This window comes from Electrona antarctica (assembly GCF_951216825.1).
Source record: "Electrona antarctica genome assembly, chromosome: 13".
In the NCBI taxonomy this organism is placed as follows: domain Eukaryota; kingdom Metazoa; phylum Chordata; class Actinopteri; order Myctophiformes; family Myctophidae; genus Electrona; species Electrona antarctica.
Genome location: NC_136794.1, coordinates 41,680,346 through 41,707,557, shown reverse-complemented (window position 1 = coordinate 41,707,557; position 27,212 = coordinate 41,680,346). Strand labels below are relative to the sequence as shown.

Here is a 27,212-nt window from a genome sequence, read left to right as displayed (position 1 = left end):
GATTACGTGGCTGACTTGACTGGTTCCGGGTAGCTCAGTCGGTAGAGCTTTCGCCTTTGGACCACAAGTTCATGGGTTCGATCCCGGGCACCGCCAACTCAGCGTATGAGTAGCACGGCTTGAATGCGGCAAGTCGTGTGGGAAGTGCTGGGAGCTGATGGTAGGTGTGGCGCTCCACCTCAGCAATCCATCTCCCAGGGATCTAGCACATTGTAACGGGGATAGACTGCCGCGTGTTACCGGCTGATACAGACAATAAGCCACTCCCGACCTACATTTTTATAGCGCTTTTCCAAGTGCTCAAAGCGCTTTTACAATGGTTCATTCATTCATACATTGGGAGGTGAAGCGGCGAACAGTCGACGCCAGCGTCCTCACTTCCCACATTCACACACCAATGGTGGCGAGCTCACACCGACCAACTCATTGGAGGCAATGTAGGGTTCAGTGTCTTGCCCAAGGACACTTTGACATGTGGACATAAGAAGGTTTCTGTCCCGACGACAGCAACGATATAGTTTAAAGCCTATCATAGTGCAGGTCTGTTAAGAAGAGCAGCCGTTCTGGTGAAACGTTCATTATCAGTCAGTGAGAGCATTCAATGGGCATTCCTGTTCTCTGTTCTACAGGCACTCCGCTTTTAACCGGCGCCTAAATAGGGAACTACTCAAGCATGTGTTGAAAGCACTTGATCACAAGACACGCTGTGGGGGCTCAACGAGCACGGGGAAAAGAGCAAAAAAGGAGAAAATAAAGAGGATGGGGGAAGAGTTCTATGTGCCTACAAGGGATCACAATGCAAATATGTTCCTTTTATTATAATAATAATTATTATCATTATTACTACTTTTTTTTTAATCAGCGATGCTGAAGCCTGATTTATACTTGTGTTGCGTGGGCCAGACTACGTCACACTCCACAAGCTGAAAATGTTGCAGGTCAAAGTGTTGTGACTGTGAGCTTCTAGAAATCGAGCATAAACAGTGAATTGTCTTGAAACGCACCTAGCTATCAACAGTGCCCGTCTGTGCTAGAAACATGCTTAGCCGGGCAAAACCTCCCAGTGAGCAGCAGCATATCATTTGCTCTTGTCACAAGACCATAACGCAGCAAATTCCGAGTAGAGGCACCTTTGATAGGGTGAATTATTGTGAAACAGAGCATTTTCAGCATTTTTTCTCCACTTGTATTTTATGGTCTACAGCACGCTTACAGTGAGCAAAACCCAAAGAGGTCATGTTATTTATGGTATGGTAAGTATTAGTAAGTAGCATCTGAAATAGTTGCAATAAGGCCTTTTTTAGCAATACAGGTACAGCTCCATCTTTGTCCAATGAATGTTGTTCTTTGTTTCTTTGTCATCCTTATATACAATTGAAAACATGTGCCCAAAAGCACGCACAGGAACAAAAGGCACCAGCTACTACGTCACTGACACGCTGGGTGCCGACACGCTGGGAGCCGAAGCAGAAGCAACACACACTGCAACAACACACTAACACGTCACACACTTACCCTCCGCGTCGATCCACGGCTATCTCCTCATGTCGCGCCGCACGGCCACACTCGACACCAGCCGCGTAAAAATTGTCATCGCACTGCCACTAAAGCCGGCTCCCGTCCACACTCGCAAACAATATCAATATCAATAATAAACACAAACACGCCACAAGCACCGACACCCCCGCCTAATTTGTTGCCACGTCTATGAAAACAACCACAGAAAAAATGCCATTCAACACGCTACTTACACACACTACCACTCGCTTACAATACGCGGACCTGGCAACACTACATTCCCTCTCCCATTGGCTCACAGCCCACCACGTGACCCACACAGGGAGGGAGACGATTGCGTGATGCTTCTATGTACAGGATTCTATAGGTCACCACTTTTGGTGTGACACACACACGGCTTCTGTTTACTAGAAGAAGAACAACTACACAGCGCACACTCTGATTCTAACTTGGACACTTACCATAATGCTAACACGACCGCGTCGACACCTGGCGTGGTACAAGCGGGACAAACCCAGGCGCATATATGGATACCAACAACAACACTACACGCACACGCGCGCGCTGCAACAACAAACAGCTACGTACAGTGTGTGTGTGCGTGCGTGCGCGGGGGGGGGGGGGATTTGGATCGCCTCGCGATGCCGCGACAATGGCACTACACTACACAGGGCTCGCCAGTGCCACTACGTACTCGCATTTGCGACTTACAATATCACCGTGCGAATTGTAACATTCACTTTGTAGCACCGCTGCGACTACACAATCCAAACTACTTCACAGCTACAACTTGCGCCGTTTACATCCACAACAATGTGTCACTCTCTCGGTTCTGCACCGCTGCTGGACAAGTATAGCACTGTCGAAGGCAGCGCAACTACTCCCCCCCCCCCCCCACACACACACACACACACACACCCCAGAGAGGGAGGACAGAGAAGAGAGCGAGAGAGAGACAGAGCACACACGTCTTCACGTAGGAACACAGATAGACAAAGACGGCGCTTTCCAGTCCTTACCTTTTCTCTCACATTGTTTTCTTAGCTTTGTGACTGACCAATGAGAAGCAGATTGTATTGTCTGCAAAGCAACTATGTGTCTGTCACAAATAAAAGTTCTGTCCTGCAAGCCCATGTCATGTCAACACAGACAAGGCAGCTGTGCGCGCGGTGACTCCTGCAAATTACACTGACCCAATATTATTTTGTACAACCTAGCAAAGCATAACATATGATGGTTTGGAGAATAGGCTGGTCTCTCTTTTTACAAGACATACGCCATTGCATACAGGTTCTCAACCTTTTTAATTTCAAGGACCCCCATAACTCTGACAGTAAAACCAAATGGACCCATAACAGTCCCATTTGATTCCATTTGTACAGTATCAGAGTTAAAAGTTATAAAACAGTCCATTTGGTTCCATTTGTACACTCTCAGAGTTACACACCTGTAGGGTCCACTTGGTTCCATTTGTACACTCTCAGAGTTACAGACCTATAATGGGTCCATTTGGAACCCCCTCAAGGAACCATGAGGGTCCCTGGATCACACCTTTGAGAGCCACTGCTTTCAAAAAATACATAACTAATATAGAGCATATTTGCTCAATTTAATGTTAGGCTACAGATTATTTTGACATCTGAATTTAACAGAACCGCCCACGCACGACACATGCACATGCACGACGTGCACGCGCATGTCCACATCCACATGCACGCGCGCATGTGTCCTCTTTTTGCTCATTCAGAATATGGTATGCCTACACACTTAAAATAATGCAAACACGCAAATTGCGCAAACGACTGCATCGACACCTGGCGTGGAACAAACGGGACGAACCGAGGCGCATATATGGAAAAGAACAACAACACTACACGCGCGCGCGCGCACGCGCTGCAACACAAAACAGCTGCATAAAACGCGTGTCACTGTGGACTTCTGTATCTGTGGACTTCTGTATCGCAACGCGGGGCAACGCAACTCTGGGATGAGCGGGCCGAAGGCCCGCGAAATTCTAGTTCTTTACATTTACATCTACAGTATCAACAGACTGGATGTTTAAAAAAGAAAAGAAAAAAAAAGAAATCTAGAAATGAAAGTAAACTGGTCACAGTAGGGGTGGGCGATATGGTGATGAATATCGTCTCCATGATACAATGTCTCTCAACGATATGCCTTTTCAGAGATATCGTGTATATATTGTGATACCATGAATGCACATTCTATGATTTCCAGTTCTATACCTTAATGCAGGGGTTCTCAACATTTTTGGCTGGGGACCCCCGGAAATGCTTTGGCCATGTCTCGCCCATGTGGAAAAGGGGCCAAAGTGGATTCCAGGGAATATCGGGGTTTATTACTTTAGACCCTTACAAGTCTAACTCTGGCGGTATACAAATGTACTGTAGTATACAATGTAGTACTGTAACGGTTAGATATATTTAATATCTTTAGTATACAAATGGGCCCTAACGGGTCAGAGTTAATGGGAGACTTGAAATGTGAAGGTTTGATAACCACTGGCCTACACCAATAATATTTCTCAACATACTTAGTGTGCGTGTTAGCATGTGTCTCTTGTCCAGCACAAGCATGTGTATCTTTCTTGTCTAGCACAAGCATGTGTCTCTGTGTCTAGCACAAGCATGTGTCTCTGTGTCTAGCACAAGCATGTGTCTCTGTGTCTAGCACAAGCATGTGTCTCTGTGTCTAGCACAAGCATGTGTCTCTGTGTCTAGCACAAGCATGTGTCTCCGTGTCTAGCACAAGCATGTGTCTCATAAGAATGTGTCTCTTGTCTAGCACAAGCATGTGTCTCTTGTCTAGCACAAGCATGTGTCTCTTGTCTAGCACAAGCATGTGTCTCCGTGTCTAGCACAATCATGTGTCTCTTGTCTAGCACAAGCATGTGTCTCTTGTCTAGCACAAGCATGTGTCTCTGTGTCTAGCACAAGAATGTGTCTCTATGTCTAGCACAAGCATGTGTATCTTTCTTGTCTAGCACAAGCATGTGTCTCTGTGTCTAGCACAAGCATATCTGTCTCACAAGCATGTGTCTCTTGTCTAGCACAAGCATGTGTCTCTTGTCTAGCACAAGCATGTGTCTCTTGTCTAGCACAAGCATGTGTCTCTGTGTCTAACACAAGCATGTGTATCTGTGTCTAGCACAAGCGTGTGTCTCTGTGTCTAGCACAAGCATGTGTCTCTGTGTCTAGCACAAGCATGTGTATCTGTGTCTAGCACAAGCGTGTGTCTCTGTGTCTAGCACAAGCGTGTGTCTCTGTGTCTAGCACAAGCGTGTGTCTCTGTGTCTAGCACAAGCATGCGTCTCTTGTCTAGCACAAGCATGTGTCTCTTGTCTAGCACAAGCATGTGTCTCTTGTCTAGCACAAGCATGTGTCTCTTGTCTAGCACAAGCATGTGTCGGTGTCTAGCACAAGCATGTGTCTCTGTCTAGCACAAGCATGTGTCTCTTGTCTAGCACAAGCATGTGTCTCTGTGTCTAGCACAAGCATGTGTCTCTTGTCTAGCACAAGCATGTGTCTCTGTGTCTAGCACAAGCATGTGTCTCTTGTCTAGCACAAGCATGTGTCTCTTGTCTAGCACAAGCATGTGTCGGTGTCTAGCACAAGCATGTGTCTCTGTCTAGCACAAGCATGTGTCTCTTGTCTAGCACAAGCATGTGTCTCTGTGTCTAGCACAAGCATGTGTCTCTTGTCTAGCACAAGCATGTGTCTCTGTGTCTAGCACAAGCATGTGTCTCTGTGTCTAGCACAAGCATGTGTCTCTTGTCTAGCACAAGCATGTGTCTCTTGTCTAGCACAAGCATGTGTCTCTGTGTCTAGCACAAGCATGTGTCTCTGTGTCTAGCACAAGCATATCTGTCTCATAAGCATGTCTGATGTCTCTCTCTCTAGCATAAGCATGTGTCTCTGTCTAGTACAAGCATGCCGCCCTTAATTCTCAGGGTCCGGTCAATTCTCCCTTGAGCCGAGGTCTGCCCTGGTAGCACCAGCAGGAATGTCGCTGGGCACAAGAGGGGCTTTAGCGAGAAGCTCCTGGCAGCCTGGGCTCTCATGGGCTGTCATGTGCTCTGCAATAAACGAGGATTTATGACATGTTCCGTCTGGGGATGTCAATGATTAAACCGTTTTTAAAACCGTAAATCGATGAGAGTTGTCATCAATGCATACTACTCAGTGGCTCATTCAATTGAAATTAATAATTCAATAATAGGCCATTAGGTAGGCCTATTATTAACCTAAAAATATATAGTAATGAGGATATTTTATACCGTCTTTTTCCTTGACATGAAAAAGTTTGAGAACTACTGATTTATCGGCCTCAGGTCTACACAGGTCTAAAAGTGAACCTAATTGATATAAAACAGTACAAAGAGACTAGTAGATGCACGTGCAGAAACAGAAAGCTTTGACTCACAAGAGCACAATCTTCCGATTGATGTCTGGCCTGAAAGGGAAGGGCGACGGGAAGGCTTGCTGGTCGTCATCGTCGTGTTCCCTCACCGTCTCCCCATCCTCCACGGCCCCCTGGGGGTCCCGCTGCTCCTCGGGCGTGGGGTCCAGCGCCTGCTGCTCCCACGTGGGAAGAGTCTGGACGTCCACAAACTGAGAGCGAGCTCCCAGAGGATCCATCCTCCCGCCCGTCCTCCTCCTACTCCTACTCAGTACGGAGCCACACCACCACAAGTCAAGGAGGCAGCTCCACTGCAAAAAGGGAGAGAGGAGGGGATGGCTCGGCATGTTATAAAAGTAACATGTAAATACCGTCCTAACCTCACCAGGCTTTCCACCTCGGAGGAGTGAACACACCAGAGCAGACGTAGTACCCGAAGAAGATAGACGGATGAGAGAGAAAGAGAGAGAGAGAGAGAGAGAGATGGTGTGAAAGAGGGATGTGAAGGGAGACACGACCGCCCGTGTGGCTAAAAAACGTTGTCTGCTTTTTCGTCTGTGACCTGACCTTCCACTTCCAAAACACACTGCTTGTTCTGTGTTATTCGGCCCGCATTTGATCGGGTCCAATCAGGCAATCAGTCCATAAATCGCAACGTAATTATGCCGCCGAATCTGATTGAAAGAGGAAAAAACATGTTGCGAGTCACATTTAGTCCATTAGTACTGACCGACTTCATCGCCATCAGCAAACCGACTCATGCCAGATTTCTCACGCACACACACACACGCACACAACGCCGAACACACACACACACGCACGTGCACACGTTAACTGTGTTTTTGTAAACACTGTCTGGAAGGCAGTGTTAAAAAAGTCAACTCCAGTCCTCCACCTTGGTAGCCACAGAAACGTCTCTACTTGCATGTGATGTGACAGACAAGACAGTGCACTTTACATGTCATGCCATTGCCTGGCCCTGTATCGTAAAATGTCGATTTTTATGTTAGACATTGAGGGAATTTAAGATTCTCAGATTTGTTTACAAAAACGCTGCTTATCAAGTATCAACGAACAGGTTAATTGATCGAAAAGGTTATCAATGAATGAATGAATCGATAATTCCCATCCCTACTAGGGTCAGATACTATCCCGCTAGTATTTTCATCTACAACAAAAATAGCCGATCTACAAGTTGTGAGCTTGTAAATCAGCTTGTAGACCATCCCTAGAATAAGGATGCTATGGTTCAAGTGGTTAAATAAATGACATGGATTAAAAGCCAGAGCAAATCTCATGACTGAAGATTTGTGTTGGGCAAAGTCCCAATTCTGCAATTTGTGAAATAGCTTCCCCTTCCCCTGCACTTCCCCTGCACAATTAGGACAAATATGTAAAATTATGATGTTGGATGATATTATCTTTCTAAGCCTAGTTCTGCTATTGGCAGCCAAACAGAGGAAACATCACAGGCGTTTTTGCCTTTATGAAAGCAAAGATTACACCATAAAGGTTTTATGATGTAAGATTCTGAACACAGGACTATAATGCAATTGCTAGTTTGACCAATTCAAATATTACTCTTTATTCTTAAAATAAAAATGATCTAAATAGGCTTGACTGTATAAATTACAAAAGCCACATCAGAGAGCAGCCGAGTTAAAGCTACAAAAAGCTGCAATAGAAAGGCATGCTGCCCTCTGTGGAATCCAAATGACTGTGAAATCACAACTTCCATCCATGAAATCAAGTAAATAAATCAAATATTGAACTACAAGATGACGTCGCTGGATGGAATCAGCGTCGGTGAGGTGGCTCGAGGCGGCAGCGAGACCACATGAAAATACAATTACCGCATTTAGCTAAAATTATTCCTAACTCATTTTATATCGACTTTTATTGAATCGTATTTTGATAGGGCGCATCATTAAGCAATACAATAAATCAGCAGTGTCACTTACCTCTGCGATTCCTTCTATCAGCACTGGGGGGGATAAGTCTGTGCAGGCAGCAAATAAAATGTTGAAATAATTACAACACAAATCATAAAGTGTTACTGTTGTTGTCGGTTTTTGCCCTCATCGTTGTGACGCCTATATTAGCTATAGTGTCCACGGACCCATAACATACTCCGACCGTTCTGTGTGCTCTGGACTGTTGTAAGGTTAACAATATAACAATTATACGCACACAATGCTAGCTATGATGATGTTATCTTGTGTGGTGTGTGTGTGTGTGTGAGTGAGTTCCTGATCAGCTGACAGAAAAAAAACAACACACACTTCCGTTGTGGGTGGTTAGGGACGTGTGATAAATCAAAGCATTTGTGGAAAACGCGAACTCGATCTCCGACATCTGATAATGAATGATGGATGCATAAAGATAAAAGAGAGAGAGTGAGAAATTGAAGAGGGAAAAAAAGAGAGACATAATAACGTGATATTGTGATTGATGATATCTTTATTTTATATGCGAAGTAGCTCTGGTCCATCTTACTGCTTTGATTCTGCCCTGCAGGGTAGCTCTGGTCCCTAGCCCTAATGATAATTCTGCCCTGCATTTGGGTATAATTTAGTATTAGGGCTATGGACCTGCAGAGCTGCCTGCAGGGCAGAATAAAAGCAGTCAGTTTGTTATACTGCTATATGAGAAGGTGGTCCAGTTTGAAGAGTGTAGCCTAGGGATTTTTTTTCTGGTGAAATATACAGGTGTCTGTGAAATACGCTTGTGTCCTAATTAATTATATCTATTAATGTATTAAATTATTAATTGTTTGAAACAATGTTGGCATAATTATTTATATTTTCGTGTTGTGTAGGCTATTTGATTTTTTTTTTTGCATGATTTGGTTTAGATTTTTCTATTATGTTTATATTTATTTTCAAGCAATACAAAGCAACAAAATAAGTATACATTAAAGGGAAAAGATACGCTTTACAAATTTCTACTGTTTTCATTAGGCTACTTTTGCCATTATTCAGCAGTAGTGTACAGGGCTGGACTGGGACAAAAATTCGGCCCGGTCATTTTCGCGTGAATTTGGCCCAGACCGGCCCACCACAACCAGCGCGCAGATAGCAGAAACTCTACCGCCCACTCCGTCGAGGCACACACAAACAAACAAGCCCTAATACCACCACTTTTACAGAACAACATAAATGATACAAACCAACAGACAACTACACAACCCTTTGTAGAGGGTTTATTTGTCACTCACTGATACAGGTACAGTGAAATTATCATGATGGCACTGGCAGAATGGCAGCACGCCCGGACCTTTCCTGGCCTTTTTGTAATCATGGCGGCCCCCTACGGTCGCGGCCCACCGGGAATATGCCCGGTACGTCCTGTGGCCAGTCCAGCCCTGGTAGTGTAAAGTACATAAGTTAATTTACTCAAGTATCCCCCACCCACGGCACCCCTTTTCCCCACTGTATATGTTTTTTTCCCCCCTTTTTACCTCCTCTATGATGATGATTCTGTCCTTTGTCTATATAGAAGTGTCTATTTGTACGTCTCTAAATGTTTTTGATGAATTGAACATTGTGGACCCTATTGGAAACAAGTGTAATGCTTAATTGGGTCGTCCACTCACAGTTAACAGCCTTTGTATTGAGTTTGTGCTTGAAATGTACTGTAATTCTGCAAACTGTTAATACATTTTTCAATCAATCAATCAATCAATTTCCTGTACGATATACTGATATTTGTACGTCTCTGAACATATGGACCCTATTGTAAACAAGTGTAATGCTTTATGGTGTCGTCCACAGTTAACAGTCTTGTATTGAGTTGTGCTTGAAATGTACTTATGTGTAATTCTCCAAAATTGTTAATACATTATTCAATCAATCAATCAAGCAATCATCAGCCTACGTAAGTAGAATTTTATTTTTGAGGAATTTTCACTTTACTTGAGTATTTCCAATTTTCACTAATTGTACTACTCCACGACCACAACATCTCAGAGACAAATATTGTAGCCTACTTTTACTACAATTATTAGTTCAAAACTTTAGTTATAGGCTACTATACTTTGTAGATTTCGATTATTATTGTACAGTGCCGTGCAGAAAGCACTGAGGGGGCAGGTGACGGCCCAAACCTGCCCTAAACACCCAAAAGGGCCACACCAATTTTTGTGGGTGGTCCTTTTGTGGGGTCCATCCCTCTTGCCATTTCACACTAGAAATGTAGGCCTACATATGTCTTGTGCTAATGGTGCAAGAATTTCCACAATAACTTGGCCCATGTTATTGGATATGCATATAAGCAATACGTTCGCATTACAATAAACAACAATAAAATATAATAATATTGATAAGGGCCACGGATCAATTGGAGAGGGCTTAATCTGCCCTTTTTTGGGGGGTGGAAAGGGGCATTTTGAGGCAAAGGGGCAGGTGCCCAAGCCCCAAAAGCCCCCCACCCCCTCCCCCTCCCTCTGCAGTCTGCACGTGCCTGCCTGTTATTACAAAACATTCATTAAACCACTTGAAAGATCTACATCGCAACACATTGTGAGCTTAATTGTAGATCTGCTATTTTCTAAATATTTTAATACATTTTATTCATTAGAAAACTTTTGAAACAGGAGATAGAATCTGCATAATAGCCTACTTTTCTACTTTTGGTACTTTAAGTACAATTGATAGCAATACCTTCCTTTGTAATTTTATTTAAGTACATTTTGAATTCCGGACATTCACTCAATTGTAACTGAATATTTGATATTTCTATAATTTCTGGCCTAATGAAATGTGAGTACTTTTTCCACCACTGGTAATTGGAGACCATAGCTCGAGACAGACTGTTGACTCACGTCAAAAGCAAATGGCTCTGGTCAAAAGGAAAGAGGTCGCTGTTTTTCCTTGATTTAGTTTTTCCCAGTGGGCTCTCAGATTTGGGTAAAGGATCGACCGCCGCCTTCTCTCTGCTCTCATCGAGTCGAGCTGTGATCGATTGGTAGAACCTGGAACACATCGTCTGGTCAAAGGAAGGCAACACCACTACGAACAGTGAGCTATTATAGTTGCTGTGTTTTAAAGGTAAGATCAGGGATCTAACATTCTATATAATCCGCTAGAACATGTAAGACAATAATATAAATATGTTTTCCCCAACATGGAAGTGCGTGTTTGTGTTTTTGTAAAGTATAGTTCCAGTCAGGAAATGCACACACGTGGGTGCATGCATGAGTGTGGAAAAGCTACTAGGTGTGCGCTATTTTGTTATGACTGTTATCCGATGTGGTGGGGTTATGTCTCTTAATACAGTGTAATAACGGTGTAACCCCGCTCATCCTGCCCACCCAGTGGAATGAAACAATCAGCATGTGGACAGTAACACGCTGTCTGTTTTGATGTTGACTGTTTTCCTTAAACTCAGTGTTGGAGTACAGCTAGCCTTGGATGATCAAGATTATATCATAGATCTAGTGTATTGATTCTGACATTTGCATATACATACAAATGTCAGAATAGATACAAAACACATCGTTTATAATCTTTGATTGATCCAAGGCTAGTGTTGGACTGTTGTCTGTGGAGTGGGACAGCTACATATAGCTAGCTGTAGTGTTAGCCAGGCTGTATCTCTTCATAAACAGTGAGCTACAAAGTTACTAATGGAATAGAACATTGAAATTATACATTTGTATTAATTTGTATATGATGCAATTGATATCGATTGATTGATTGTCGTTTTTTATTCCACAGTAGGCTATGCAGAATGGGTACATTTCAAACAAAAGCACAAGTATTGTATGACAATGGCTGAATAAAACATCTGATTGTGTAAAAGTCTACAGACACATGTTAAATTATCTCTTTGATCTGGTTACTGACAAAATAACTGCACTCAAACCTCTGTGCCACTGCAAATGTAGTGATGGAGCTTTTGCCAAGCTACTTTACATGGCAGATATGTACGTTTTGCAAACAGTACAGCGGTACGATTATACAATGATGCTGAAAGAATAACAACACAATCCCAACAGGCCTATTTCTATTTCCACTATTAAAAGTTAAAACTGCTATGAAGCCTAGCATACAGGCCAATATTGGGTGAAAATAGCACATCAGACTAATGGCTTGTTGTTTTCCGAGATTTGGTGTAGTGGGGAAAAAGTATAAATTTATTTATTTACATATTTTGAGATGGAGGTCGGCGGCCAAATACATCATCATTCTGGGGGTCCTTGACATGAAATAGTTTGAGAACCACTGATATAGAAACATAGGTTGACATTTGTGGAATCTGTTCTCAGGTCTATAATAAACCTGTCCATTGTCTTTGTGTGTAACTTTCAGAGCATCGCCATCCGTGGTTGCCGCGAGGCTCTGCAGAGCCACCGCCACCACCATGGGGTTGACAAAGCAGTACCTGCGCTACGTTGCCAGCGCAGTGTTCGGGGTGATCGGCAGCCCGAAGGCCAACCTCTGCTACGTGACCCTCCGCGGAGGCGAGAGGGGACGCTACGTGGCCGTGGCCGCGTGCGAGCACGTCTTCATCTGGGACACACGCAAAGCTGAGAAGGTGATCGATCCGAGGCAGTTCGGGAGCTCTAAAGGCCTATTCATAGTCCAGGTTTTGAAGATGAGGTGACCACCGTGGCGTGGTCACACCTCTGTTAGTAAAAACAGAGAGATGTGTTGTGTGAGCGCGGTGACCACCGTGGCGTGATGCTGTGTTGTAGTTTTCGGTGGTCACCTCTTCACCGAAAACTGGGCTATGAATAGGCCTTCATTTATACCCTTTACCGTGTCATTGTTGTCGGGCAGATACCTCTCATCTCCATATAGTTTTGTGTTGTTATTTTCCTTCGTAAATTAATGTCTTACTTTATCATACAGATATGCGAGCCTATTTTGAGATTGTCGATGTTCTACTTTTGCTATTTTTTAATTTGATTCCTGAAAACAAACTGAGAATATGAGGTTTCCTCCCAACAGAGACAATATCTCTACAAGCTAATGTTACTGCTCTGCTCCTTTTGGCCGTTGACACCCGTACGCAACGGGGTAGAAATTAAGCTTTGTAAACTTCTTCCACTTCCAGTGAAGTACCTGTTAAATTGTTTACATGTTATAACCGTTTATGACTGCCAAAGATGCCTACAATTCAATCTCACTTAATGTAAATGTATGTATGTCTTGCCCTAAAAGCCAACCTCAAACCCGGCCAAGAAACCAAAACATCTGCATGTTTCAGAAAGTTGTGTAATTACCATAATTGTTAAGCACAAACCATTAACCATTAACCACATGGAACCTGCTGGCATCCCTATTTTTTTCTTTGGCCATTATAGATGGTCAAATCTCACACAGCACCATGTGGGTTGTGAGCTTGTAGATCGACAATTTTTGAAAACATTTAAATAGGGCTTACAGTAAGTGGTTAAGCGCAATAACAGTGTGTCAAAATAACGACATACACTTTGCAGACATTTATTCTATACCTGGTGTCAAATACAACATCTGAGTTATATATATTACCTTGCTTAAGTTAAACATTTAAGTCTGTCTTCTGTCCATTCTCTCTCTCTCTGCCCTCCACTCTCTAGTCTCTAGCCTGACAAGTGACAACTAGAAAGGTCGCAATTTTAAAAAATTGCAAAGTGTGGTTGCCGCAGTTGCTTACATATGCCCCTCCCACTGATATTGCCAGCCAATTACAATGTCACGTCACCCCTGCGATCATGCGTAAGTAATTCGGAGGGGATTTATCCCCCAAAAATCATGTTTTTGCAACAAACGGTTACATTTCTCGCATTTGCGGCGCCCCCTATGGATGAAAATAGAATTGCTTTTGGTACTTCGTTGATTGAACCACCCGCGACATGTGATTCAAATTTGGGATGGATTGGACATTCCGTTTGTGATTTATGGCATTTTTTGTGATATAGGCCCCTCCTACTAACTTCGGACGACGATTACGGCCGAACGATACGCACTACCAAAATTCTGCCGATGATGTTTTAATCGGAAAGGTCCAGAGATCATGTGTACCGATTTTTCAGAAATTTGGACAAAATCTGTAGGAGGAGGAGCAAAAAGTGTGTTTTGGATAAAATTCAAAATGGCGGAAAATCTATCATGACGCAAATGGGCGTGGCCTATATGGGGAGATGCGTCATGACCCAAGGAAGTCAGGGAAAAAAAAATTAATTTTGATTTTACGACTTACGGTTCAAGAGTTATAAGCCAAAACGTAAAGTGGGCTGTTATAGCGCCACCATGAGGCCGACCGATAACATTATACGTTGATTAATTTTAGTAATTATTATGAACCTACCCTCCAAGTTCTGTAACTATAGTGCTTACAGTCTCTGAGGAAAAAATACTTGAATGTGAGAAAATGCGAAAAATCGCATTTTCCCATTCATGTCAATGGGGAAATTTAATTCACTAATAAATTAATATCAATTAAACTATACAACATTTCTCTTAAAAAAATACAAGCACATCCTTCCCGATGAAGCCGGTCAATTTGACATATGGCTCAAGTGCGTACAGTCAAAACTGTGGGAGGTGAAGCACATAAAAAAAAAGACTACTCCAGTGGAAAAATAATAAAGTGTTACAATTACAATAGTCTGGTTGCCCTTTAGGGCAACCACACTAATTAGACTACCTGAATGTAGTCTTCTTGATCAGAGTCATTTATACAGCGTGTGATATTTATGGTTTGTTATTGTTTGTTGTTATTTTGGTGTCAGCGTGTTGGTACAGGAAATGCAGTGTGTCACTGAATAATCCCATAATGGACGATCTGTGAAATGCTGCCAGACACGAAAATAAAATCATTCATTCATTCATTCATACAACAAGCTATACAAATTTGAGATATTATTATTATTACCAGATAAGAGCTGGGGGAACTTGCTTCCAGATTCGGTAACAACCCATTCTGTTGCTTCTCTGCAGATCTTGATTCTAGAGGGTGTCAAACACGAAGTGACCTTCCTCTGCCCCTCCCCCGATGGTGACCACTTGGCCGTGGGTTACGAGGACGGCGCCGTGCGCATCTTCAGTCTAGTCAGCGGTGAAAGCAACGTCTCCTTCAATGGACACAAGTCGGCGGTCACCGTCATCCACTACGATGCGCTGGGGGCTCGGCTGGTCACGGGCTCCAGGGTAAAAAAAAAAAACACTGTCTTGTGTTCTTGTTTTGTTTTGTTTATACCATTAAAACCTGAGACCAGATTCTACAAAATGTCTTCTAAATCCTATGTTTCTATGTCGAAGGTTGGACCCCAAAAATTGTAATTGGCCGCCGACCCCCATCTGAAAATATGTTGTTCCAAGGACCCCCCATAAGCAAATATTTGAGTTAAAAACGTTCGCTGTGAAAGAATATATATTCAGAGATTTCCACACATTTCAAGATTTTTCAAAAATAGCAGATCTACAAGCTCATAGCGTGGCACTGAGTGCCGCACTACGAGCTTGTAGATCAGCTAAAGTTTAAAATAATGGTTAAAGATGTTAAACGCTATGAGGGGACATGCGTCCTCAGGTCTAAATGGGTCATGTAATATCATATAGCAACGCATATCGTTGCTGTCGGGCAGAAACCTCTTACGTCCATATTTTAACTTTTTGTCTCTTTTTTGTGTAAAGTGACGCCCTACTTGATCATACAGTGGCACGCACAAATATCAAAAGTAGCAGCTCTAAATGTGCCGCGAGTATATCTGGTACTTTTGCTATTTTTGACATTTTTTATCCTGAAAAGTAAAAGTTTTGGACATGCGGTTTCCACCTGACAGAGATGGTCATGGTCACGATATGTTATTGCAGGGGTTCTCAACGTTTTTGGCCGGGGACCCCCGGAAATGCTTTGGCAATGTCTCGGGACCCCCGCCCTGCCCCCTCCCGACCCCCAATATAAATTGACTGCTACAATAACCTTAAACCATTTTGGGCGGGAACCCCTTTTGATGTTTTAAGCATTGTTATAATTTAGCTATTGAAAAATAGCAGATCTACAAGCTCATAGCGCGCCACCGAGTGGCGCGCTATGAACTTGTAGGTCTGCTATTTTTGAAAAATCGTGAAAATAAAATTAAAAAAAAATAATCTTTTTATTTTATTCTTTTTTAATATTTTGGGGACCCCCCAAAATAATTTGGCGACCCCCCAAGGGGTCGCGACCCACGGGTTGAGAACCCCTGTGTTATTGCCATGTATCCACACCTGTATCCAGGCGTATCCTCAGTACGTCCAAAACACATAATTTATCTCTCAAACTTGACTATTTAAAACACTTCTGGGATAAATGGTCTCACGCCAGGAATGATGTGCGCTCCCTTGGAGAGCACGATTGTCCATTCTATGAACTCAGCTCGTGTTTAACAGTTTAGAGGCCCCAGACGGAGATCACCATCAAGTTCAAGGTCAAGGTCAAGTACCCCCAGACGGAGATTGATAATCGGGACGGAGATTAATGATATGAAAACCGATCACATCGCTCCACAGCCTAGGAGCGCTTCTTGCCCAATCCTCTGTGTTGCACAACAGTGACACGTCATCGGACGAAAACGAAAATCTTAAAACGTTCATAACTAAATCATCGCGTCTAATTCTGAAAAAAGATCCTGTGTTAGACGGCGCTCCACTGTCCAGTCGCTAGTCGCGATAGATTTATTCTTACCTCCCGTTGTTGTCGATCAACTTTAGAGTGGTGTGGCTATTGTTAGCTGCTACACAGACATTCACAACAACTTCCGGTGCCCCGGTAAAAGTGGTCCGGGCGCTATAAATGATGGGCACATTTTATTAATGGATTAAATAGGTCCGGGCCATCAAGGTGTTAACCTCACGTGCACGTCCAGGCCTGCTCTCCATTCTTGCACAAGACCGATTTGCATTCAGATTCTTCATTCATCGTTAAGGAATGCTACAAAAACAAATTGATGTACAAGTGCAGAAAGTTTCCCTGTCATAGTACCTGAAATACTAGTGATGCACCGAATATTCGGCCGCAGAAAATATTCGGCCGAAAATGGCTCAAAATGCATTTTCGGCCTATTCGGTTTCGGCCCGAATAGGCAGAAAATATATCACTGAATAGTGTATGCAATTAATGCATTCAAAAGAGCTGAATAAATGTTTTATGGACCCATAATAGTGATTATTATTTAAGTTAAGTTTTGCCATAACCACTTCTTTTGCCATAAATCAGGTAGCTTTAAGGTACGGCCATGACAGCAATGGTAGGAAAAAAGATATATAATATGATATATATCATATTCGGGTATTCGGTTTTCGACCAAATGTTTCCTATATTCGGTATTCGATTTCGGCCAAGAATTTCCCTTTCGGTGCATCCCTATGAAAGACTATTGCACTGTAATTACATACTCTCCTCCCCCCCTTCAGGACACGGATGTGATCGTTTGGGACGTGATTAACGAGTGTGGTCTGTACAGGCTGAAGGGTCATAAGAACGCCATCACCCAGGCGCTGTTCCTCAAGGACAAGAACCTGCTGGTCACCAGGTACACATGTTTGTCTTCATTGAGCCAGTGAGCATCTCTACCTAACCACATGCATCCTAGAATCCCTGTTCACATGTTGTCTTCATTGAGCCAGTGAGCATCTCTAACTAACCACGTGCATCCTAGCGTCGCTGTTCTTGTCTTCATTGAGCCAGTGAGCGTCTCTAACTAACCACATGCATCCTAGCATCTCTGGTATTGGCTTGTCATAATAATATATGTAGACGACAACAGGTGAAACTTGAGAGAGAGATTTGGTGTAGAGGGGGAAAAAAGGAGGGGACCAAGTATATTAACCCCGGTCAATAAAGTCTGTAAATGGTAAATGGTGCATTTATATAGTGCCTTTATCCAAGGCGCTTTACATAGATTGGGCATTACATTCACCCATTCACACACACATTCATACACCGATGGCGGCGGAAACCATGCAAGCACCAACCAGCACATCAGGAGCAGTTAGGGGTTCAGAGTCTTGCGACACTAACTCTGGGCGAGCCCGGGTTCGAACTGGCAACCTTGCGGTTACCATCCAGCCACTCTACCCCTGAGCCACCGCCAAAAGAGTTACTTTTCAGGATTACAATTCAAAATCGGCAAAAGTAGCAGATCGAAAAGCTCAAAACGCGTCGTTTCATGTCGTATTTCAAGCTTGTGGATCTGCTGCTTTTGATGCTTTTGTGTGATGCTGTTGTGTGATCAAGTAGGCCAGGCACTAATTCACAAAAAGTGAAAAAAAGAGGAGAAAAAGTATGGAGAAAAGAGGTTTCTGCCCGACAGGCAGCAAACCACACTTCAGTTGACGGATCACACTGACTCTGTTTTCTTTGGTTCCTTGCTGTCCAGTTCGACAGACACCTTTGTAAAGTGGTGGGACCTGGATACTCAGCATTGCTTTAAAACCATGTTGGGACACCGCAGTCAGGTGAGTCACAAACGCCCACACATTAGATTGTTGTGTGAAATGGTCTGCCTTTCTATTATAGCACCTTCATCAAACGTTTACTCATTCACACGCCGGCCTGAATGGGTAAATGTAGCACCGACCTGCTCATAGGGAGCAGTTAGGGATTCAGTGATTTGCTCAAGGGCACTTCGACATGAAGCTAGAGATTAAACTGGGAACCTTTTGATTGAGCCACTGCCTCGTGTGTATTGTTGTGTGTGTGTATTATTAATTTAATAATCACATGAACCCTATTCTTATGTTACGTAGATAGCATTTAATGTAGACATAGCACTCTATTATATAGTGTATACGCACAGTTTCATTATAATAGATATTCCCTAATCCCACTGTTCTTAGTTTACGTATGGTTCTTGATGACTATTCTTTATGTATTTGATGTATTACCATGTTTTGTTCTTGCGTACTGTAAGTCGCTCTGGGTTAAGAGCGTCTCCGAAATTGTAAATTGTGTTGTGGGGAAAACATTCAGCGAAAATAGCAGATGATCTAGACCTGCGATTTTTGGCGAAGAGATTTTGAAGTAGAGCAAAGAAAAGGAGTAGTAGTAAAGAACCGTGCGTGCGTGTGTGTGTGGTGTGTGTGCTAGGTGTGGAGCATGGTACTGCTGAACCAGGAGCGCAGGCTGTTGACAGGCTCCTCAGACAGTGAGCTGAGAGCCTGGGACCTCACGTACCTGCAGGAGGTGAGTGCTCAATGTCAACCATGTGCTTCACAGCAGAGAAAAAGCAGCAGAGAAAAAGCGATGAGAATTTGCATCCTCACCTTCGTCTTCAATTATTTTTTGTTAATCAAGAAGCAATTATTTATTATTGTATACCGGTAATTATATCAACGAATGCGATGCTCAAAATACATAATCGACTAATTTGATTAGTCACTATTTTATACATCCCCATAGAGCGGTTAGCAGATGTTGCAGGGGTATCTGCTACAGTATTGTTGCCACAGTAGTTACAAAAATGAATGTAACATTTTACCCCAAAAGGGTAAAATGTAAAAACTATTAAATCGATTAGTTTGATTAACTGCACTCCTAAACAGAACCTAATTAAATGAAATAGCTGTAAAGAAACAAATGTAGAAGAATAGCCGACAGCAGAGGGTTCAGAACATGACTTTTGAGTGTTGTAATAAATGCACCATGGGAGCTGACATGCAGGGTTTCTGCCAAACAGCTTATTTGGCCGGCTTGATTACAATTTGATTTGTTCATCCACGATTTAGAGTTCATTCCTGAGTACCTTGTTTTGAAATCTGTCTCGTGTAAATTGCTGCCTTTTAGCAATTTACATTGGATTAGTGTCTTGTGTTGTTTACGGCAGGGGTTTTCAACAGGTGGTCGAATATCAAGAGGGGGAAGTGCACCGGATTGTCTGGTTCCGTCATTATTATTATTAGGAAATGATTAGTAGTCAATGGACCATTGTTTTAGAAACAGTAGGATGTATTGTATACATACACATGGGATGCATAAAAAGTGATAAAAAAGCACACCAAGTCCCTCATTCACAATCAGATCAAGATTAGTGCATTCATGAGTCTGTCTGGTGTTGTTTAGGGTAAAGACTAGTGCTTTAATGAATCCATGTTGTGTTGTTTAGGGTAAAGATTAGTTCTTTAATGAATCCATGTTGTGTTGTTCAGGGTAAAGATTAGTGCTTTAATGAATCCATGTTGTGTTGTTTAGGGTAAAGATAAGTGCTTTAATGAATCCATGTTGTGTTGTTCAGGGTAAAGATTAGTGCTTTAATGAATCCATGTTGTGTTGTTTAGGGTAAAGATTAGTGCCTTAATGAATCCATGTTGTGTTGTTCAGGGTAAAGATTAGTGCCTTAATGAATCCATGTTGTGTTGTTTAGGGTAAATATAAATGCTTTAATGAATCCATGTTGTGTTTAGGGTAAAGATTAGTGCTTTAATGAATCCATGTTGTGTTGTTTAGGGTAAAGATAAATGCTTTAATGAATCCATGTTGTGTTGTTCAGGGTAAAGATTAGTGCTTTAATGAATCCATGTTGTGTTGTTCAGGGTAAAGATTAGTGCCTTAATTAATCCATGTTGTGTTGTTTAGGGTAAAGATAAATGCTTTAATGAATCCATGTTGTGTTGTTTAGGGTAAAGATAAGTGCTTTAATGAATCCATGTTGTGTTGTTCAGGGTAAAGATTAGTGCTTTAATGAATCCATGTTGTGTTGTTCAGGGTAAAGATAAGTGCTTTAATGAATCCATGTTGTGTTGTTCAGGGTAAAGATAAGTGCTTTAATGAATCCATGTTGTGTTGTTTAGGGTAAAGAATAAAGATTAGTGCTTTAATGAATCCATGTTGTGTTGTTTAGGGTAAAGATAAGTGCTTTAATGAATCCATGTTGTGTTGTTTAGGGTAAAGATTAGTGCTTTAATGAATCCATGTTGTGTTGTTCAGGGTAAGGCCGAAGGCGAGCCCAAGGGGAAAAAGGGGAAGACTCTACTAGAGGATGATGACGACGATGAAGACGGGCCCGATGAGAGTGCTGAAGAGGTAACAGCAGTCAAAGCGGGGTCCGGAGACCCTCAGGGGCCCTTGAGGGGGTTCCAGGGGGTCCCCCAGAAAAATGAACACAGCATCACACAATCATTTGAACCCCTTTATCCATATTTTATAGGTTGACTATTCAAAAATAGCAGATTTTAACATGGCTAAATCTTCTCTCCTGGGGTTTAATTGATTCATTATTTTATTAGACAATAAAAATGCAAATAGCACAGGGTACAGTCAAGCATTTTGGTCCAAAAGGACAGCACCAAAGGAAGACATTGCGGTCTTGTTTCCATTCTGGTCCTGTGCACAAATACATAATACATTTGGGGGTCCTTGACATGAAAACATTCTAAACACTTCATCAAATCAGCTATCTCACACTACTACTTGTGTTTTAACACTCTCTCTCTCTCTCTCTCTCTCTCTCTCTCTCTCTCTCTCTCTCTCTCTCTCTCTCTCTCTCTCTCTCTCTCTCTCTCTCTCTCTCTCTCTCTCTCTCTCTCTCTCTCTCTCTCTCTATCTCTCTCTCTCTCTCTATCTAGAGGATAGTGAGCTGTAAGGAAGCGGGTTCCATCCTGAGGGCGGCGAGGGACCGATTGGTCTCCATGACGACTGATGCCCGGGGCAAAGTCTTGGCGTGCCATGTGAGTGTGTGTGAGTGTGTGTGTGTGTGTGTGTGTGTGTGTGTGTGTGTGTGAGTGTGTGTGTGTGTGTGTGTAACGTTTGACATTTTATGACTGTTCATACAGCCGCAGGGCTCCAGTGAGAGGTTCCGTGAGGCCAAGTCAGTGTTACCACAATATTAATTTTGTCTCAAAATATTGTTGCTGTCAGACATGAACCTCTAACATTTTGTGTCTTTTCGTAAATGAACGCCATACTACGGCGTCACACAAAAGCATCAGAAGTAGCAGATCTTGAAGATCTGCTACTTTTTTTTACTTAATTTGAATCCTGAAAAGTAAAAAGAGTTGAGGTTTCCACCCGACATGGACGTAGAGACTTAACACTACTTATGCTGGGGAATTTTTCAGAATAATGGCGCTAGAGTGCCCAGCAGATGAGGCAGATTTTACTCTGAAAAGAGTCAATTTCCCCCCAAAAACTCCCGATCTACAAGCCCACAACGCGTCGCAACGCTACTTGTTATTTGCGGCAAATAGATTTGGTGTTATGTAGTGGAGTGGGGGGGGGAAGAAGGATGAGATCTGGGGCAGCCCCGGTCAGCCAAGTATGATTCATCTCTGTCCGGTGGAAACCTCATATGACTGAAACCGTTACCTTTCAGCATTCTAATTAGAACACAGCTGATCTACGCAGATCTACGAGCTCCAAACAGATTCAAGCTTGTGGAGCTGCTACTTGTTATGCTTTTCTGTGACACTGTACTGTGATAATTTACGAAAAAGCACAAAAAGTTAAAACAGCAACGATAAATAGGGTTTAAGTGGTTGACTGTACGTAATTTTTATATGGTTTGTTCGATAATACTATTTTTAGTAATCCTTTTTTGTTTTTGCTTACATGTTCCCTCCACATCTGTCTGTCTGTCTGTCTGTCTGTCTGTCAGGGTAAAGACTCGGTTCTGGAGCTGTTCTCTGTGCTGTCAGAAGACGAGGTGCAGAAGAAGATGACCAAGAGGCTGAAGAAGGCCAAGAAGAAGATGAGAGAGTGAGAAGGAATATTTCCTTTTATCCAATCAGGAGAGAGATCTCATACAGGATAACAACAAGTGGAATTAGAAGTGACAACACACAGAAATGAGCAAACACAATTGGAACTGGAACACAAAATGAACTTTCTGTTTATGAAAGAGCTGCAAAGACCCCTGTTACTGGAAAAACACTCTATACCAATGAGTACTCTCAGAATATAGACCTTTAAGCTTTTGTTTTGAGCAAAACATATCACTTACCCTACCTTAAAAAAACGGGTACACAATATGACTGGTGATGAGATCTTGTGCACAAGCATAGACGTTATTAGAAGTGTTGATGCTAACCGTGGTGTATGACTGCCCCCTGCTGTAGAGCTCAGGAAGGTGCAGAGGAGATGGTGGAGGCCAGCGTTGAGAGGAGGCTGAAGGATGAGATCCTCAGACTGACGGAGATCAAGGCCTCTGCCAGCATCAGGTCAGTGTTCTGTCTGACAGAGATCTGAAACACACACACACACACACACACACACACAGCATATCGTTTCTGTCGAGAAGTAATCTCTTATCTCCATATTTTAACTTTGTGTTTTTGGTAAATTAACGCCCTACTTGATCATAACTACAGTGTCGCACAAAAGCATCAAAAGTAGCAGATTTGCAAGCTCAAAATTAGGCTTTACTAGGTTGCTCGCTGGATCTCACTGAACTCTTTACTACTTTAACCATTTTTTTTATACTTTAGCTGTTGAAAATTGTATTAAAATCATGAAAACAATCTTTGAATATATATTCTTTCACAGCGAACAATTTTAACCCATACCTTTGCTTCTGGGGCGTCCCTGGAACAACATATTTTCAGATTGGGGTCGTTGGCCGAATACATAATTTTTGGGGTCCTTGATATGAAAAAGTTTGAGAACCCACTGACATAATAACATTTTTCAGTTTTCAGGATTTAGAAGACATTTTGTAGAATCAGGTCTCAGGTCTAAATGGGTTTTTAACTCCCCTGCTGCCCGGCGCCATCGAATTGAATTGAACTCTTCCCTCCTATCCCCGCCAGGTGGGTGGACTGCGTGTCGTGTGCGGGCGGCGAGCTGAAGGTGGCGCTGCTGCTGCAGAACAACACGGTGGAGACGTACTCGCTGAAGACGCAGGACAAGCCCCTCCCCCCCGCCAACAAGACGTCCCGCCTGACGCTGGGCGGCCACCGTAGCGACGCGCGCACCTTGGCCTTCAGCTCAGACAACATGGCCGTCCTGTCCGCCTCCGCCGAAACCGTCAAAGTGTGGAACAGGTGAGGCTTGGTGGTTGTTTTGTTTGTTTTTACATTTTCTTTCTCATATGCACATCCGCTTAACACCTTGAATTATTTAATCCAACGTTCCCCCCTGCTTAATACGCTAAACCTGCTATTTGTTTAATGTGTTTAATTTGCCGTTTTTTAATAATTAAAAAGAAACAGCGGATTTGTCACGGACCTGGTGACGAGGCCGTCGCGTTATGATGATGAAACCGGAAGTCAAGCCATGCTCTGGGCTGCTAGGGCTTCTGGGTAAATGAGCTCAATGCAAGTGAACGGGGTGTTTGTTTGGACTACAACATGCTGTGGAGGCTGATCTAGTTTCTTCAGTCTTAATATTACTAGATCTGCATTTGACGCGGTCGGGTCTACCACACAGACTGAAAAACTGGGTGGGATTTTATGGCACCACCGGCTCAGTGGCCTTGTGGTTAGAGTGTCCACCCTGAAACTGGGAGGTTGAGAGTGTACTTGTACATCAAGCTGCCTCACGCTACAGAAACAGGAGATGGTCTCCTGCCCCTATGGGCCTCATGGCTCGGCTAGGCTTACTTACTTTTACTTTCTGGCACAGTACTAAACTGGTTTGAATACTAAACTTGTTTGAATCTTAGTTAGAGAACCGAGACTAGTTTGTATTCTATTCTTCGCTTATTACACATTTGTGCGGACACAAACCACACGCAAAGTTCCGCAAGGATCCATTCTAGGGCCCCTACTGTTCAATATCTACATGCTTCCACTAGCTCAGATTGTGGAAAACAACAAAATAATCTACCATAGTTGTGCAGAAAACACAAAGAAAAACACAAATCGACCGTATCACCAGAGCACATTGAATTGCCTTGTTGTTGAAACGTGCTATTACAAATAAATAAAACTGCCTTGCTAGGCGTGGCGATGTAAAATTGTGTTGATTTGATTGGTTAGCCTGAGAGGTACAGTATGTCCCAGAGTGGTGTACTGTAGACTAGGAGAGTGGCGTCATTGAGGGGGCAGAAAACGGCGCTGGAGCGCCGTTCATGCAGCCCTGGCCTGGAGTGTGACAAGCTGGAGTTATAAATACATTGTTTTCTACGAGGGTGGCGAAGATATCAGCAATTTCAGGCAACATGACAACTGTTTTAAAGTATTGTACAGTGACAACTAAAGTCTCTGTAATGTTTATGTTGTACTATTACTATAAAAACGATCTAAAATAAAGGGATTTAAAGCTGGGCTGTTGCCTGAGTCCAGTGCATTCTGTCAACTTCCGGTCAAGGACTTTGTCACACTTTGCCTATAGAAGTCTGTGTAGAAGAGCTGCCATTGAATTGGCCCCATGAAGTGAATAGAGTTGTCTCTCATCTAAACGGCGCCCCCTCCTGTCACAGGTCTACTCTGCAGGTGATTCGAACCATGGCCTGTGAATATGCTCTCTGCTCCCTCTTTGTGCCAGGAGACAGGCAGATTATACTGGGAACTAAGGTATATTAACACGCATGCACACACACACACACACACACTTCATTACTTTTCTTTTTTTAAACAAGTTTAATTTCAATAATAATAAAAATTAAGTGCTGCCTTGTACACCAGCATATTTTAGCATTGGCTATTCAAAAATAGCAGATGTACAAGCTCACACCGCGTCACTTTGTGCCGCACTGCGAGCCTGTACATCTTTTCTTTTTAAAAACAATTGAAAAATCTTTAAAGTGAAAAATGAATAGTGAATAATTTTCTGATGGGAGTCCACGGCCCCACACGTTTGAGAACAACTACTGATTTAGACGGCATGTGTAGAGCCGGCCTCAGGTCTAAATGGACATCACATTTCTCATCGTCATTCTACCATGTTGTTCTCCCTGTCAGAGTGGTAAGCTGCAGATCTTTGACCTGGCCTCAGGAAATCTCCTGGACAGAGTGGACGCACACAACGGAGCACTGTGGTCCCTCTGTCTGGCCCCTGACCAGGTAGATATATCACTGTCACTCACCCTGTCTGTCTGTCTGTCTGTCTGTCTGTCTGTCTGTCTGCCCTTTTTCTCTCCTGTAGGACTGCACTTTTCACTAATGTTTGACGTAATACGAATCGTATCTTAAAGTGTGTGTGCGTGTGTGTAATTTCCACAGCGGGGGATAGTGACTGGAGGTGCAGACAAGACGGTGAAGTTCTGGGAGTTTGAGCTGGTGAAGGATGAGAAGACGGATCAGAAGTAAGTCGTCACCTGTTGTTGCATTTCTTTCCTGTTTTATTAACATCCCGTTGTATTGTTGCTTGTAACTCCCGTGTCATAAATAACATGTTTTTTTCCCCATGAAAATACATATTGTCTGTAGTTGTTGAACATTACTACATTCAAAATGTGCCATCTGGAGCCTGAAGTACCTGAAGTATTGTGGCTTTACAGACAACATCAAAGCGCTTGATTTAAACCTCTCTTAAAGTCTATATCTTGTAGCAAAACCATGAGAGTAACTCAAATGAACTGGACAGCCAACTAGTGCTGCACGATTCTTGCTCAAATCTAGAAATGAGATCGCATAGGTGTCTGAATCTAGATCTCGATCTTTTTTTGATTAATTGTAATTGACCTCACCTTACCTAATCCAGGAGGCTAGCGCTGAAACACACGCGCACCTTGCAGCTGGAGGAGGACGTGTTGTGTGTGAAGTTCTCTCCCAACCACCGTCTGCTGGCCGTCTCTCTGCTGGACTGCACCGTCAAGATCTTCTACACAGACACTCTCAAGGTAACACCGTGCACTCCAGTGACCCCTATAGTGGATGAGGAGAAGAATCAATGTACAATGCACATTTACCACTGAAGTAGCCTGGGCAGCATTCCTGTTCGGGTTTATGATCCGGTCGGGAGCGGATGATATCGTTACGTCATGTTGTAGTCATTGTTTTGTAGTCATCAGGCCGGAACCTTCTAAACCAGAACTTCCTTTCCCTCAAACCGGAAGAATAATTCCTTTCCAATAAAAGCCGCAGGCTACGAGAGAACGAGTCACGCTTTTATTGGGAATTGGGAATATTATTCTTCCGGTTTGAGGGAAAGGAAGCTCCAGATTGAGGGTTCCAGATTGATGACTACAAAACAATGTCTACAATGACGTAACAATATTATCCGCCCACGACCGGATCACCCGGCAATTCTCCTCCTGGTGGGGGAGTACGACAGCATGTGGCCAAGACACAGAAATGTGTGGGGCGGATTTAACTAGCATATAATTACTCAAGTAGGAGATGAATAGGCGAGACAATAATTTAAATTAACTCTAAATAGATCAGGCATGCACGAGGTGTACTTGAGAAAAGGCACTGCAATGCCAAGCATTT

General features: G+C 43.0%; 2 protein-coding genes across 3 annotated transcripts in view; one reads left to right on the top strand and one right to left on the bottom strand.

Moving 5' to 3' along the window:
- gdap2 (ganglioside induced differentiation associated protein 2) overlaps positions 1 to 8,206 on the bottom strand; it is a 78,453-nt gene extending 70,247 nt beyond the window's left edge. Inside the window, exons 1-2 of one of the 2 annotated variants that reach the window (XM_079518387.1) lie at positions 7,896 to 8,206; positions 5,959 to 6,245 (exon numbers count right to left, since the gene is read on the bottom strand). In XM_079518387.1, the coding sequence (XP_079374513.1) occupies positions 5,959 to 6,173 (215 nt within the window). In that variant the 5' untranslated portion in view covers positions 6,174 to 6,245; positions 7,896 to 8,206. Of the gene's footprint in view, positions 1 to 5,958; positions 6,246 to 6,501; positions 6,611 to 7,895 lie in introns of those variants that run through there. The other variant, XM_079518388.1, reaches the window with a different exon arrangement.
- Positions 8,207 to 10,856: 2,650 nt separating this feature from the next.
- The window catches only part of wdr3 (WD repeat domain 3), a 30,027-nt gene continuing 13,671 nt past the window's right edge, over positions 10,857 to 27,212 (top strand). Inside the window, exons 1-15 of the mRNA XM_079518017.1 lie at positions 10,857 to 10,982; positions 12,246 to 12,471; positions 14,862 to 15,071; positions 17,319 to 17,437; positions 18,284 to 18,362; positions 18,994 to 19,089; positions 20,830 to 20,925; positions 21,468 to 21,569; positions 22,496 to 22,596; positions 22,956 to 23,057; positions 23,646 to 23,879; positions 25,259 to 25,352; positions 25,740 to 25,841; positions 26,001 to 26,083; positions 26,482 to 26,620. Coding sequence (XP_079374143.1) covers positions 12,298 to 12,471; positions 14,862 to 15,071; positions 17,319 to 17,437; positions 18,284 to 18,362; positions 18,994 to 19,089; positions 20,830 to 20,925; positions 21,468 to 21,569; positions 22,496 to 22,596; positions 22,956 to 23,057; positions 23,646 to 23,879; positions 25,259 to 25,352; positions 25,740 to 25,841; positions 26,001 to 26,083; positions 26,482 to 26,620 — 1,731 coding nt within the window. The 5' untranslated portion in view covers positions 10,857 to 10,982; positions 12,246 to 12,297. The remainder of the gene's footprint in view (positions 10,983 to 12,245; positions 12,472 to 14,861; positions 15,072 to 17,318; positions 17,438 to 18,283; positions 18,363 to 18,993; positions 19,090 to 20,829; positions 20,926 to 21,467; positions 21,570 to 22,495; positions 22,597 to 22,955; positions 23,058 to 23,645; positions 23,880 to 25,258; positions 25,353 to 25,739; positions 25,842 to 26,000; positions 26,084 to 26,481; positions 26,621 to 27,212) is intronic.